Raw genomic sequence first — 17,152 nt, forward strand, 5'->3', positions numbered from 1 at the left:
TACTTTATTTTTGACAGCATCCGTGGCGGAGTGGATTTACAAGACGGAGGTCCTGAGTTCGATCCCCGGCTGGGCCGCTTGAGGTTTTCTTAATTGGTCCAGGTCTGGCTGGTGGGAGGCTAGTTACCGGTTATAGGTGTAGATACCGAAAAGAGTGTGGATTTCCATCTTCCTCCTACCAAGTTAGCCCGCTTCCATCTTAGATTGCATCATCACTTGCCATCAGGTGAGATAAATTAAATAAAAAAGAAGACATTCCTAGGCTTGGTTGGTAGAAAAAAGTGCAATAGAGGTTAACTATTGGCTAATATTTTAAAATAAAAATCTTTTTTAGTAGATATATTCTTTAATGAGAACAGAAATAGTATTTTCCTTAGACTTAGAAATGAGATTAAAAGAAAAACAGTGTAACAAATAATATTTTTTTTAAAAAAAGGCTGGCTTTCTTACCAGCTCTTCTCAGTAGAATCTATCTCCCGTACAAGTAGAGAGATCACTACAATCAAACACTTAAGTAAATACTTAAATTCTAAAATAGGTAATTGCAAACTAAACCCACATTAATTATTAATTTTAACGCCTCAAAACGTGGTATTTGCCAGCCGATGGACGTTCACAGCTGGACATAGGCCTCTTGCATGGACTTCCAAGCACGACGGTCTCGAGCCGCCAGCATCCAGCGGCTCCCTGCAACCCGCTTGACATCCTATGTCCACCCAGTGGGGGGTCGACCAACACTGTGCTTTCCGGTGCGGGGTCGCCATTCCAGCATATTACATTTATACTTTATTCATACACACCAACGTCCATCGGCTCTTCGAACTATATGTCCTGCCCATTGCCACTTCAGCAGCATAAAAACAAAATTCACTTTGGTTCTTTTGTGGATCTCCTCATTTCTGATTCGATCACGCAGAGAAATTCCAACATAGCTCGCTTCATCGCCCGCTGAGTGACTTTGAGCCTTCTCATGTGGCCCATAGTTAGCGACTAAGATCACGATTTCAACGAAAAAACCGTTAGCTATATATGTAATTTTATTTTACGGTCATAGACCGTGTGAAATGACCATAAAACAAAAACAACTACTACCGTTAGATGAAAAATGACGTAGTCAAGGTCATTTCGTTAAAATAACTGATAAATAAATACGATGAAAGACGTTGTAGTGACTCATTATTAGAATAGTACACCGAGATACATAATAACCCTGCATACAATAATTTAAAAAAAAATGTTAGTTACCAAGACATTCGTTTTTTGCGAATTATTATTAAAAGTGGGTAATTTACGTTATCAATGGCAATATTCGACACCTTCTCAAAGTAGAAAATCAGTGTGTTCGTGGGCGTGGCGTTCGAGCCGTCCACATCTCTTGTTGTGTAATTCTTTATGGGTTACTTGGGATAGGCGGAGAGAGTGACTTGAGTGGAAAAGGCGAGTGTTTGTTAACAGTCAAAGCTACCTTTAACCCTACTCACAACGTTCACAAGTGCGTGACTTCACTCAAGGTCATTCTCTGCCATTCTAGGATCTTATTTTGGTTACAGTTTGTTTTGTTAATTAAGTTGTCCTGACAAATGTTGTGAATCATAACCTTTGTTCGACATTATTTTATTATTTTTGTAATCACTTCTGAGGCTAAAATGTGATATTCACGGCAACTCTGATACCTCACTTACACTCTCGCGCGAGCTTCGAGACGAGCCGCGAAGCGAAGTACGGGGCGAGTGTGTAAACCAGAACAGACAGAGCTAAAATCCAAATGGTGTAAACAGTACGCTCGTAGTTCGTCTCGCCACTCACGGCGCTCGCGTTCAGAACTTCAGAGCGGTTTTAGGCACGCGAGGCGAGGACGCGTAGAGGTACGACACGAGGTACAAGAGTATGACAAAACTATGACGTAACGGATATTCCTTCCAAACCATGTTCCAGACTGTCGTTGACAAAAATCGGCACTCAAGTTAATATTTTTTTTTTATATACGAAGCAACACAAATTTATTTCAAGTAGTTTTGAAACGTCAGGTAATGTTATAATGGTAATAACTAAAGTAGAAAACTTGAAACTATAAAATGAATAAATATTACAACTATAGAACAGATTATTAGACTAGATAAAAAAAAAGACTTTTTAAATCAACCTCGACCTTGTCTGACAATTTTCAGGAGGCTTATTTGCTATCGGACGCACTTAAGTCTGGAAGATGGCTTGGAAAGAAAACGCGCCACCAGTAAAAACTATGGTCACCAATAAACAATTTGTTCCTGGTGCAAGGATTTATAAATACAAACATAAACATCTTCTCAACTATCATAATTTTACAAATAAAATGAATAATCTACAGTCTCTGGAAACGTATAGCATTTACTTTTAGGGATGATGTAGCTAATGATCCCTACTATCATCCCTTAAAGTGATCGCTATACGTGTATATTATAGTTAAAAGTTAAAACTAAGAATGACACTTTAAATATTAATCGGAATAAAAACACGTTTTATAACACTATAATTTTGAAACTAAATACATTTTTACAACACTTAATTTTTTTCTTAAACATTTAATTATATTTACTTACTACGTATTATTGCTTTTCCAAACAAAAATATTTATTTTTATTTAATTGGAAATGGAATGGGAATATTGATCCAAATACATATTTACAAGATATGGCAAAATTTAAAGTAAAATAATAAAACAAAAACAATTTAGTAAAATTAATTAGTACCTTACGTAAGGGTTTAAAACCCGAAAAACCGTAACGTGATACTTTGTTTATATTCCATTTAAAAATAAGTAGGTACATATTTAATATAGGTACACGGTAACTTTGTTCTTTAGAAATGTTTCAAAAAAGGGGTGTCAATGTTTGAAAAAAAAAATTTGAGTTTTCTATTTTACGTTGCCCCCCTAAAGTGAACTTCATGTATAACTTAACTTACTACTGTTAACTTCAAATTTTACAGTTTAAATGTTTTCAAGTAAAAAGCTAACTTCTGTATTTTTTCAAAATGTTTGAGTTTGGAGATGGGGGGGGGGGAATGGTTATGTTTCATCTATTTTTTAAATACTTCTTGTTGTTGTTGTTGTTGTTGTTGTTGTTGTTGTTGATGATGTTGTTGCACGTTGTTCACACGATGCAGTTTGCAACAACTTTTTTTTACAACTTTTCATCTTACCCCTAATATGGGGGCACTTACCCCCATATTCAGATTTCAGGCTTTTATTCACGAAACATTTCACGCGTCCCCTTGACATCGAAACTTTTTTTTTCCATTTTTCTTGAATGTTACTGATGCGACGTTTCGTGTCGTACTGACTCGAGAATGTATTCGTTTATAGATTTTGTATTTGGAGCGGCTACGACACCGTCGTGTTCCGTACGCTCTGCCTATTATTGATTAATCTTACTTAAAATATAATAAAATCGTTCGTTAAGAGAGCGATATTATCGTAACCTTTGCTATTGGTCGATAATGCCGCTTTCGTTACGTTACGAGTCGTAGAGACCAGCCGTTATCCGCTAGTATTTTCTGTATCGACTGCCCATATCGTCGTCGATATCCTCGTCTTCACTCTCACTGTCGACGTTCTCGTGCATACTTTGAACAATATGCTTCATACTATCGTCTATAGTTTCCTCATCAGAGGAAGCATCTAAGCCATCAACGTCATACACGATCCACTTTTTAATACCGCCGTCTCTAGTCAAAGTTAACCAGTTTTTGGTTAAAACTTTTTTCAGCTTAATCAAAATATATTGTCCCTTGTTCACATGCGTACAACTATCCTTATCAACTAGGCCATATAGTTCTATATTAAACGCAATATCTGTATCGTAAACGTGCGTACTAAAATCTATAGTACGTTCACCTATATCTATTCTGTACACGTCCGCTCCTATTATCTGTATTTTAACATTAACTGACGTTTTGTTCTGACGCCACACTAACTTGGGCCGTCTTGTCAATGGCATATCACTAAGCAAATTTAATACTGCTTCACTGCTTTTATTTGTTTTATCATTCAGTCCTGGACCTGGCTTCTTTTCTTTATCTCTCATATCTGAAACAGACTTTGCTGGTCCTTTTACATTATTCAATATAGGCTTAGTGGGCGTTTCTGAGAACTCAAACGTATCATCTGGCGAAGTCAAATCATCGGAGTCTAATTCAATTATTTTCGCTTTTTTATTATCATCTTTAGCTTTATTAGAAGTTTCTGCGATTTTTACAGTGTCTACAGTAGCACCTTGAGGCACATTATCTTTAATCTGTTTAAGGTCCTTTAGTCCTGGGAATAAATCCATAATGTTATCCCCAATGTTTACATCCCATTTATCTGAATCATCACTTTCGTTATCAGAATTTACGAGAGGAACAGATCGTATCGGAGCCTTAGGCAATATATTACTGTTTGATCGAACTAAGCAATTTTCATCGTTATTGTCATTATCTGGTTCTTTTTCATTATCATCTTCATCACTAGAGTGTTTTTCATTTGCCAATCTGTTTAAATCTGGTTTCTTTAATTCGGGATCATCAAGATATTTTATCTCACTATGTTTCTCCTGGGCAAGATTCAAATCTATCATCAACTGGTTTAAAATAATATCTTGTTCTGTATTAGTGTCGATTACGACGACACTGTATTTATGACCATCAGTAAACTCTGCTGGCTCTTTGGTGTAGTATTTAACAAATAAATATTTTAAATCTCCACTATCATTATCGCATCTGTCTATGAACCAAAATGTACTAAAATCCGTCCATTGATTACCTGCCGGTTGAATTCCTACCAGCCGACATTCGATAGCCTGAAAAGGTAACCGATTTATTAACTGCTCAGTGATTGCTACCAAATCATTTAGAGGAATTTCCCTCCAATCTCCATGATCGACGAAAAAGCATTTAGCTGTCTCCTCCTTGATATCGTCGATTCTAGCACGTTCGTATGCCCCGTCATCGGGGTATTTCGCTAAGACTATTTCTCCTTCTTTCACACTGTCACAACGAGCCGGGTTTGTTTCAACATACTTCTTAATATCTTGTATAAGAGCATTCGTGCAAGACTGGAATTTGTCAAGACGTACAAAGAATTTGTCAGGGCTAATAGCCGATGTAAAGAACACTTCTGATATAACATTGCTTTCTAAATGTGCCCATGTACCTCTAGGAAGATTTTTAATAGACACATCTGGTAGTGTTTCTTTTAACTCTTGCTTCAATCCGCTTTCAAAACACAATTTCTGAAGTTTGATCAAATGTTCCGGATTTGTTATAGCATGGTTATCCTCCAGTAATTCCTTTTTCAAACGGCATTTCACTACTACTTCGTTCAGAGAAGTCAAATCTTGACATGCTTCAAGTGTATTGACGAATATGGTGTTGCCAATTGTCAGGGCCACTTTACCTTGAACTAATAAATCTGGTTCCTTCTCAATTAAATTTTTTACTTTGTCTCTAGCTAAATCTGAAAAAGTTATATCTTTGTCTTTTGGTGCTATATTAGCCAATCTGACATGTACAGCTCGTGATTCGATCTGCTTAAGCTCTTCTGGTAGGTGATAGAGATAAATATCCCTTGTCACTTCCAACCTTTCTTCGTCAATAAGTTTCACTAATACCTTGTTAGGATTTCCTCTTTCATATTTACTTAATATCTTTAACACTATGCATCGTAGATAAAAATTTTGTGTTATTGACGTCGCGCACACGTCACCAAGTTTAGGTGTACCGTGAAGTTTTTTATTAGAGTCTTTACTATAATACACCCCCATTTTCATTGAAAGATTGCTATATGTTTGGGGATAGTTTGTAGTAGTACCGTCAACTGTGCATGATAGTAGTCTTGCAGAATATAGGGTAGCAGAATGGTAGTAGAGAATTTTACATGTTATTGTACCTTCCTTAGGCAGCCAGGCTTTAGGAGCATCATAATCTTTTAAAATTGTATGCCTTCCTTGACAATTATAAATATCTGGGCAATATCCTAAAGTTAAAAGTGTGTCACAAATTGGGTAAAAGTTTTTAGCTTTAGTTTTATCCTTTTCCACTAAAATGTTAGAGGAGATTTCATCTAACACTTTAGGGACATTGGAAGTACAACGTTTTATAAAGTTTAAAATTTTTGGCAACTGTTCTGAGTTGCTTTCTTCTAATAGAATTTTTATTTTTACATTTTCATTCACTGCTTTAAAAATGGAAGGGTAGTGATCATTTAAAACTGAGAAACGTTTACAGAACATTGAAAACAATGATGGCATTGAATAATGTAATAAATTGTGAGCATCGGTAATATTCATGTGCATTAAATTACCGTCACAGCAGATAAGAATAGGACCTGTCAAAGGTTCTTCATAATCTGCCCATGAAACACTCAAATTATACAAATCATGAATGGTCATATCATTGTTACATGAGAAAACAACATGTTTAGATCTTTTCAACGCTTTTTCCAGCAACGCTACTTCGTCATCCGTCTGACAAACTATAACGGTCTTTTTAGAAGTGTTTATGTCCTTCAAAAATGTAAATACCGAGTCAACTTTATTTTCTTTCTTAACAAAGGACACCAGTGTATTAGTTTTGGAATACAAGGCACATTCTTGAAATGCACCAATACAAATTACAGTATCAGGAACTTTCTTTGTCAACGGTTCCATAAATTTACACCAAGTCCTAGAGGAAATGATATATTGTACTTTAAATTCTTTATTAGCTCTCATTTTTAGCATTTCCTTGATTTGATGTGTGAAAAATTTTATTTCATCAGCATATACTTCTGCCAAACGTTCACAATCATCTAGGACGAAAGTTAAAAGATTCCTCAGGCTCACACCAAATTCTGAAGATTGCATCAATCTAACAAGGCATGATGGTGTACTTATCAGAAGATCACATCCATTTAACAAAGTTGTTGTTATATACAAAGGATCTACACCTGCATAACATGCTAAAACTTTTTCCTTCGATTCTGTAAAAATTTTTGCCATTCTCTCAACCTCTGTAACAGATTGTGCTGTAGCACAAACTATTATGGCCACTGGGCCAAAACTCTCTAACGATAAGGATTTAGAATCATTAACTAGTCTACACACAGCTGGCAAATAACCTAATGTCTTTCCACTGCCCATAGGACTGATCATAAATAAACTATAACCTCGCAAAATTACAGGCCAAATTATGGATTGCAACATCTTGGGCCGTTCTATGGACATGTTTCTAAGAATATTATGAACATGATTATTGAAATACATGTCATTCATATCGAAAACTGGTTGAATACGATTATCGTTTTTAGAGTGTACCATAACCACCGAAGATACAAGTTTATCAACAAAAACCGATATATTTGGATCAATATTTTTAAATGGATTTACATTATTTTTAAGTTTAACTTCATCAACTACAAGATTTGTTGATATATTTTCTTTTTTAATTATAATATCATCCTTATATTTTAAGTTTAGGTTTTCAATTATTTTTTCTATGTTTTCGTCATCTGATTCTTTGTTGAAACTAATATCACTAGAGGACTCTTTATTTGAAGTGTCAGAAGTAGAAAAGTTGCTATTGTGTTTAACTGCATTCTGACGAAATTTTAATTTATCATTGTCTAATGAATATGTAGTTGTATCAGTTGTAGCATCACTGTTAATATATTCACTACTATTTAGAGAACTAATTTCCTTATTGATTATCTTGTTATTGTTTATTTTAGGTGAATTATCCCAGGTGTTATTTTCCAAGCAATCTTGTGCTTGGCCAACATTATTAAGAATTTTGAAATGATCTTTTAAGGATTCTTCTTTTGTAATTTCAACGCTTACTACAGAATCGACGTCATCGTACATACAATCGCGTTTTTCTGAACATTCATAATTTTCAAGATATTTTTGCGGTTCTTGTTCTTCATCATTGGCTGGAACAATTATTTCCTGGATTTTCAGAGACGTAGGGTTTAACCCAGGCGGGCCGTACGCAATCGTACCATTTTGCGCCTTAGATTTAACATTTCCTCTATCTGGAAACAGAATAAAAAAAAGGCTTAGAAAAAGATTAAGAACAAAAGTTAGTTTGCACTCTTTTCTGTGATAAATAATCAATAAGAATAAATATCCGTGCTTGCTAGACTACACAGATTTTACTTATATTTATATACAATAATATAATTGGGTATTTGACATTTTTTTACTGTATATGACGGAGCTGACTCCTCGGTATTGTTTTTAAAACTAGTTTATAGAGATTATAAAAATTATTAAAATTAAAATTTACAATAAATTAGGTGTTTGCTGTCAGAGCACGTACAAGCCAATGCCACCGCTGCTCCAGCACGTGCATTTTTATAAATATTTTAGTGGGGCCCTCGTAGTGAATCACTTGTTTACGCCTTTAGGAATCATTCGGCAATGAAGTAAAGTGCTTTTCTGATAGCATGGGTATGGTGACAGTCGCCTGTATAATTCATATTACGCACTATTATCGTGAATCGTGACAAACTTCAAGAGTGAAACGAACTGTCACCCATACCATCCTACGTGAAGTCTGCCAATCCTCATTGGGCCAGAGTGGTGGACTATTGGCCTAACCCCTCTCATTCTGAGAGGACACTCGAGCTCATTTGGAGTTACAGGGACATCCCGCGGCGTTACCGTGGATCGCTCAAAAACGCCCTATACACACACATACACCTGTGTGTTGGGATCTTTTTGGATGACACAACACCTGACAATTTTTGTTTTTTTATATAATATTTAGTTAATGTTGACTTAAATTTAAATCAATATGTATCTGTTTGAAATCAAATTTAAAAGGTATTTGTACATAATTACAATTTTGTAAAATAAAATTACAAGTTTTATGTTTGGATTACTGTTTTCTTTATGGTCTAAAGATAATAGTATTAGTACATAGTTCTGTAAGAAATTACATGATATCTAGGATGTTTACATTTGTTCAAAATGGTTTAAATAAACAAGAAAAAAATTTAACTTACAATTTTTACACACATCAACTTTGTTTTGCTGAACATCTGTAATTGGTTCTCTAAATTCTCTTGTCTTAAAAATCTTTTTCATATGTTTATTTTCGGTTTTAGAAACATCTGCTTTTATGATATTTTTAGTATTTTCAATAAACTTTGCAACTTCTACTGGTATATTTTGTTCAACCTTCTCCTCAATTGTTTTATCAATATCTGGGTTAGAGTGTATGTTTCTCTTAACATTTTGTAATTGAAAATACTTCAATTTCCTACTAAGGGCGTTTTCTTTATTTTCTTTCCCAACAACTATAACATCAACTTCAGAAGATGTATTTCCAGTAGCACTGGAAGATTCATATGTTTGATTTAATTTTTTCTCATTATTTGAATTTGAGACTGAAAATTCTTTTACTTGAGAATATGCATGGTTCAAATCTTCAACTTTCCAAGATTTGGACCTTATTGATAATTTACTCTTTAATAATTTAGATGTTAATGTACTCTGATTCCATTCTGGCTTTGCAGAGTCAGTTTCAGAACACTCTTGCTCACTTGACTTTGACTCTTCATCAATATCTATAGATATTTCAAAATCTTTGTTATTATTTTTTATTGTTCTACTTAGAACCTCATTCTTTACATTTTCATGATTGGGCATAGAAGTATGTTTCTCAACAGACTTTTTCAAATTATTTTTTTGCTTGTCTGTTCTCATATAGTAATTCTCAAGATTTTTAATCACTTCTTGTTTTATAATCGGGCTCAATTTAATTTTTAGATTGCCACTATTTAGTTTCTGATGAAATTCACAAACATCATAGAATGCAAAGCCAGATTTAAGTAGATGTTTAGAAAGCGTTCTTGTCTTACCATCCTTTGTTTTTATAATTAGATCACCAAATTTGTGTATGTTATCATCAAATATGGATGTTCTGAAAAAAAAAGTTACATTATTTGATGGTTAGTGACAATGCAGTTTTGTGTTTGCCATTCATACAAAGTAGTTGGTACTGGAATGGTGACCCTGCACTAGAAAGCACAGTGGTTGACCCCCACCAGGTGGGCTGATGACATCAAGCGAGTCACAGGAATTTGCTGGATGTAGGCGACTCAGGATTGTGAGGTTTGTAAGTCCCTACAAAAGGTCTATGTCCTGCAGTGGACGTCCATCGGCTGATATGATGATGACAATGCAGTTTAATTTGTAAGTGGACTTGTAAACCATACAAGTTTATTCTACCGAAGCTTCTGACAGATTCTATATTGTATCATACCGATAGGTACAATAGATAGCTTAGCAGTAAGTCTTTGGCACTAAGGCGGTAACAACCCATGGCTGATGCCTACCAGGCTAGATCAGACCAGAACTAAGCCAATTCCGATTCATGCATCAGGCTCCGTGGTTTGTATGCAATAATGACTTACATAGAGACCTACGTAGGGCAAAAACACCCTTGCCGAATGTCTCAGAGAGTTGTTCCGCCCCTTCTCTGCTTCTGCCTTCAGGCCCTATCAGGCAGTGCTAATACGCTCGCCCTGCACCCTGGTGACGCCGCTGAGGTCCCATTAAGGAGCCTACGGCACTTACACAATCAGAATAAAAGCAGCCAATTTAGATTTTATAAAATCCTAAACTTACCTGAGCTGGGAATCAACCCCAGGACCACTCATTTCAGAACCACAGCACTACGAACTGCACAAGAGAGGACCTCTATAAATGTAGATAAAAAAAATCTTTACTCACGTCCTATCAATGTAAGTCGGTGAAAACCAAACTTCAGAGTTCTTGTCCAAAAAATCTTTTATAACAACTATTGCAGCGGGCGGCCATTCTTCGCATTTTTCACTCCTAAAACTCTCCGTTTCTAGATCCAACGCCTTATCCAGCGGCAAGACTCCGTAAATACCGATTTGTTCGAACACATATTCATGTTTCGCTACACTAGAATCGCGTACTTCGATCCATAATAGATGAGGGTTCAGATAGGTGAGAACCTCTACTTTATAACAATCAGATGACATTATTATCAACTACTTTGTTCAGCTGAAAACTGAACTTTTTCTTTTCATCGAATTTCCAGGAAATGCGATTTCATTTTATACATAATATGTGTGCTCAAGATCTAAATGCCGGGCAGATGTAAAAAATACTTATCGATGTACTTAATTCTTGTTGCACGCAGCGCTGGTATGCAGTTTCAGGAAATATTCCATTTTTCCTTACACAATCAACAACTAAAATTATTTTATTTTAGTTTATAAAATAAAATCAATCGGTAACCGGTAAAGACGAAAAAAACAAAGGCCACAGACAAAGGCATAAACATAGATAATAAATAGATCAAAGGCTACCCTCTAACATAGAGTAGGATCATAGATAATACACTAAATATGATGATTAGGGTGTATATTTTCGTTCACATGTGCCATTTAGGTCAAAAAAAGTTCTCAGTCTCCTTTAAAAATAGTTGAAGTGTCATTCGATTCGGAATTGAATGTAGATCTCAGACCAATTATAGAAGGACCTGTATCACACTCATAGTCGCGAGCAAAATTGTCTGTCATTTTCTGAGTAAAACGAGCTTAGATTTGGTATATATTTTATACTAAACTAGAAGTTTTTGCACGTTTTTTACACCATTCAACTACACAAAAACATTTTTACGGAGCTCTTTAATCGACGAACACGATTACAACTATTTAACATCGATTCTATAGACAGTTTTTATAATCGCATTAGATCGTTGATCATATACTTTGACAGAAAAGTAACGTCTAGCGAGGCAGGTCCTTTAAATAAAAATTAACTAAATTATTAACTAAAAATAAAGGGGTCGGTTTTTGACTGACAGCTCAAAAACTATTTAGAATATTTCTAATCTGACAAAAGATAGTAGTCTGAGACGGATATGACGTCGCTCAATCTCGTGTTAGTTCGTGCCGACGCTAGGTGGTGCGACTTGTTTCCGTAAAGAGTAGGGAATTAGAGAGGGGTAGCGATCGGTTGGCGTAAACGACTTGCAATATAAGGCGCTCGTTGTCCGGCCGGCTTCAGTATACTCGACTACTCGTGGCGGGCGAGCCTTTCACATGTCTTGTTGTTTAATTTTTTATGGGTTACTTGGGAATTGGGATAGGCGGGGAGAGTGACTTGAGTGGAAAAGAGGAGTGTTTGTTAAAAATCAAAGGCGCCTTTAATTCTACACACAACGTTTACAAGTGCATGACTCCACTCAAATTCATTTTCTGCCATTCTAGGGTTTTATTTTGATTACAGTTTAATTCGTTAATTAAGTTGTCCTGACAAATATTGTGAATCATCCATTTTAGATTCACTTTTGAAGCTTTCTGCTAAAATAAAAAACGGGATAAAGATCTCATTAGCTACCCACATGAAAGTTAACAGTAAATTAAAAAGTTTTTATAGAAATCACGTAGAAATTGTTAGTTAAAGTCAGAATTCGCCACTGTTAGGCAACTGCTAACAGTGGTTATCCGCAAAATCAAAAAAATGAGGCGTCACGGGACGCCTGGCAGATGTGAAACATCGACTTTATTTTGTAAATTGACTTATCAGATGAGTGGATCTACCATCATGTAGCGTGGCGACGCATCGCCACAGCATTCGTCGCCACGCCAGAAATCGGTTTTACGTGCGGCTATAGATGTTTCACATCAAAAAAAAATAGAGTTTTAGATCCATTGCCATTCTAGGGTCTTATTTGGGTTACAGTTTGTTAATTAAGTTGTCCTGACAAATATTGTGGATTTTGCTTTGCTCGACATTAGTTTTCTTATTTATGTAACCAATAAGAAAACTAATGTTCTTATTGTATATAATGTAAGTAAATAGAACATTGTGCATGTGTGCGCTTAGTGGAGTAGCTAAATTCGGATCACTTTGCAGTGAGTTTGTAAAAACTTTGAGTTAGACAAAATGAAAAAAAATCTGTTAATCAGGTTTTTAATGTTTCCTCAGGGTAGGTAACGCATTTTTGCGTTTATAAAGTGACGCCACTAAACAGCATCTTTATATTTCAGTACTTATTCAAACACTTGTACTTGTATCATGTATGTCACTATTACAACATCAACAAATCTTTATTATTTATTTTTCAAGTGTCCAGAATGTCCAGAATAGAACAATTTCTAGTAAGTATGTTTGACTGCATTTTGGTAAGTTTTTAATTTATGTTCTATTAATGAAAATGTTACTTTATCAGATGAATCCCTAGTATCATTTTCAAAATAAGTTAGTCCTATACAAATATTTTCTCCACCATCTGTATCAGATTTATAACTTTTAGTTATTTCTTTAACACCATTTGTATGACCAACATTTTTTAAACATTCTTTTATAGATTTTTCTTGCATCATTTCAATTTCATTTGAACATTTGTCATTTTCAAGACATATATTTGGTATATGTCCTTCATCATTGTCTTTAACTGTCATTTCCTGGAATGTCATTAACTTGGGGTCTAACCCAGGTGGACCATAAGTAATCATACAATTTTGCACCTTGGTAGATTTTACATTTCCCCTAACTGGAAACAAAAAAACAAAATTCTTTGAAAATGATGAACAACAGTTTTTATGTGCACTTTGTTCTGTAACTAGTATAAAACACGCGATTCTATCCGCGTAGATTCTATTCTCGTGGATATATAGGGATAAAAATATGTCTATATTACCCCCTGATAATGAAGCTTTCTATTGGTGACAGATTTTTAAAATCAGTACAGTAGTTTTGTGTTTATTAATTACATACAAAAATACAAATCGTTCCTCTTTATAATATTAGTGTAAATTACTGATAACAAGAACAAGTCCCAGTGATTGTTAGACTACAAGGTCTACTTTATATTATTGCATTCCATATAGATCAACTCAACAACTACAAGGTCTACTTTATATTATTGCATGCATGCCACTTCAAAATTTATTTTCACCTTAAATCACAAAACATTGGTCCATTAAAACTGTTTTGTGATGCAAAGACGATAAGACTACAGTGGATGATAATGATGATGGATGATGGATGGATGATGACGATGACGATGACGATGACGATGACGATGACGTTGACGTTGACGATGACGATGACGATGACGATGACGATGACGATGACGATGATGATGATGATGATGATGATGATTATGATGATGATGATTATGATGATGATGATGATTATGATTATGATTATGATTATGATGATGATGATGATTATGGTGGATGAATATGGTAAAATAATATAATATATACTTACAATTTTTACAGACATCAACTTTGTTTTGCTGAACTTCAGCAATAGGTTTTCTAAACTGCCCTAACTTGGAAAAATTTTCTTGAGCAATTTTGAGATTTTCCTGATCTGTTTTAGATACATTTGTGTCTTTAATTTTAGTATTTTCAATAAATTTTGCAACATCTACAGATGTATTTTTTTCAAACTTATCCTCAATTGGACTATCACAGTCAACTTCAGAGTGTGAGTTCCTATTAACTTTTAGTTGTTTTAATTTTATACTAATGATGCTTCCCTTGTTTTCTTTTGCAACATCCATATTTATTTCAGGATTCCTAATTTTCCGTGATTTGAAGATGGCCCTGTTTAATGCTAGCTTTGCACATTCCGTTTCAGAATGTTCTTCTAACTCTTCATCATCAGCATCTTTACATAGTTCAAGATCTTGATATTTATTTTTTAATGTTTTACTTAATTCCTCATGGTTTACTTTTTCATAATTGGTCCCAGGTAGTATATCTTCACACAATTGTGCCAAACGGAACAAGGAAGTATGTTTTTCAACAGACATAGTCCAAATATTTTTTGGTTTGCCTGTTCTCATATAATCATTCTCAAGCTCTTTAATTACTTCTTGTGTTTTAATTGGGCTCAATTTAGTTTTTAGTTTGCCATTATTTAGTTTATGTTCGAATTCAAAAACATCATAATAGGCAAACCCAGATTTTACTAGATGTTTAGAAAGCTTTTTTTTCTTACCATCTTCAGTTTTTATAAGCAGATCACCAAATTTGTGTGTGCTTTCATCAAATATGGTTCTAAAAAAAAATACAATACAAAGAAACAATTCAATGTTAATTAAATCATTTTACTTTTTATGCTATCGTATCATGGGGGTCATTCAAGTATTACGTAAGCACTGTAGGGGCTAAGAGCTTTCCTTACTTTTGGTGACAAGGGGCACAAGGGGGTTAAAGTTTGTAAAAAATCTGCTTCTGTAATATTTGAACGGCCCCATTCAACTCTCATGGGGATAAATATATATGTCTCATGGGGGTAAATGTAATCTCTCTCATAAAAGTACTCTTTTACTTTATTAATAGTTTATTTTCTTGGAGTTAATAAAATATAATATAAAAAATAAGTTGCTTCTATTAATATTTAAGTTAATTATTTTATGCTCACGTTGGGCATACTCCAATAAAGCCTCAAAAACTTAATTCATCAAGACACATTTTTATTTTTTATATTGTGTAGACTTAATTCCCATCAAGTTTCTTTATTCCCCAGCCAGAGATCGCAGGTTTATGGAAAACCTCCCAAACCTTAAGTTTAGGAAATGTGTTAAAACTGATCCTTTAATGAAATATTTATTTGCCTTCATAACCCAGTTATGGGCCTCTTAAACCTATGTTTAAAAATGACATAAATCTCATAAAAACTATGGATTTATTGATCTCCTCTATCTTATAGTGATAGTTCCATTGAAATTGGTTCAACTGTACTCAAGATAAGCTTAGATTAGAAACCAATCAAACAGACAAAAATCTTTTAAAAGATTTTTGTCTTTTGTCTGTTTTAGTGTCATGTATACACACTTGAGAACACAGTTATTTTGAAATATTTGATAGGCATTTCTAATTTATTTATGTGTGTCTGGATGAATTGAAGTACTTTATTTGTAAATTACAATTAATCATGACAAAAAAATATGAAATATAACGTGATTCGAGAATTTTTTAAATTTACTATAAGCACCCCATAAGCAAAGAGCATACAGTGCTGATTTTCAGCTGGAACCCTGTCACCACCACGAAAACAGGCAACATTTGTTTCTAATCTTCCAATATGTTAATTATATATTTCGTAGCGAGAATAGTATCATCTATTGTTCGTACCTCAGGTGATTCTTCTCATCATGGATGGGAGAAAACCACACTTCACAATTCTTGTCCAAAAACTCTTTCATAAAAACGTTCGCAGCTGGTGACCATTCTTCACATTTTTCAGTCCTAAGACACATCGATTCTAAATCCAACGTTTTATTTAACGGCAATACTCCGTAAACACCGACTTGTTCAAACACAAACTCTTTTCTCGTCAGACTTGTATCCGATACTTCAATCCAAATAAGATGAGGGCTCCTAAAAGTTAGAACCTCGATTTTATATCGTTCGGGGGACATTTTTGTGGACTAAACACACTTATTTTACACTAAAAAGTAAAAACCGAGGAACATAATATTTATTATTTAGTTAAGTACTAATTTCAATTTTCAATTTGAAGAAAATGCGATTTCAATTTTCAATTTTCACCACAGACTAAGTAATAGATTAGATAAGACAAAGAGTAGAGTAAGTATATAGGAACACAGATTAATAGATACTACGTAGACATAAGAGTAAAGGACATGTCCCAATTTTGTATGGAGGCTGGGCCATTATTCCGAGTGTCAACTAAGCAGAACAAATTATTTTTATCTTAAATGATCATAAAATATAGAGCTTAAAACTCAAAATAAAAAAAAATTGATGCCGCATTTTTTTTTAATTAATTAATTATAATGAATTTTTTCATTAGCTGACAATATTAATTAAGAATGTTTATCATGGCAACATGCTTGTAACTCACACCCTGACAGACTGTCAGTTGCGTAGAAGCGTTCGCGGCGTTTTTATAGCAATTTAAGATTTTTTTTTTGTTTAATGCTTCGCTGTCTACGATTTAATGTTTCTTTTTAATTTCTGTCTTATTGACATTTGACAATATCACATGACATTGACAGCTTACACCGGATATGACTTCAATTCCAGGCATTTTTTTGGCTGTTTTGTACACTTTTACTGTATTGTCTATGTTTAATTTGTAGACAAGGGAACGAAACGAAATTATTTTTATCTCATTAATGCGAATTC

The 17,152-nt window shown here is 34.3% G+C and overlaps 1 protein-coding gene across 1 annotated transcript; it reads right to left on the bottom strand.

The window, feature by feature from the left end:
• Window positions 1-326: 326 nt before the first annotated feature.
• LOC112045943 (putative ATP-dependent RNA helicase TDRD12) lies at window positions 327-16,568 on the bottom strand. The gene is made up of 5 exons (XM_024082341.2): window positions 16,136-16,568; window positions 14,259-15,055; window positions 10,734-13,536; window positions 9,002-9,921; window positions 327-8,026 (listed from the first exon to the last, which is right to left on the bottom strand). Exons 3-5 carry the CDS (start codon window positions 11,009-11,011, stop codon window positions 3,525-3,527), a joined length of 5,700 nt encoding a protein of 1,899 aa, XP_023938109.2. The 5' UTR covers window positions 11,012-13,536; window positions 14,259-15,055; window positions 16,136-16,568; the 3' UTR covers window positions 327-3,524.
• Window positions 16,569-17,152: the final 584 nt, after the last annotated feature.

This window comes from Bicyclus anynana, chromosome 18, assembly GCF_947172395.1.
Source record: "Bicyclus anynana chromosome 18, ilBicAnyn1.1, whole genome shotgun sequence".
NCBI classification, from domain to species: Eukaryota; Metazoa; Arthropoda; class Insecta; order Lepidoptera; family Nymphalidae; genus Bicyclus; species Bicyclus anynana.

Excerpts from the sequence above, each read along its gene's own strand:
- LOC112045943 (XM_024082341.2), bottom strand. The coding sequence starts at position 11,011 with ATGTCATCTGATTGTTATAAAGTAGAGGTTCTCACCTATCTGAACCCT. Across the intron at positions 9,922-10,733 it reads CCGACTTACATTGATAGGAC|AACATCCATATTTGATGATA; the intron begins GTGAGTAAAGAT and ends TTTTTTTTTCAG. Across the intron at positions 8,027-9,001 it reads AGTTGATGTGTGTAAAAATT|ATAGAGGAAATGTTAAATCT; the intron begins GTAAGTTAAATT and ends TTCTGTTTCCAG.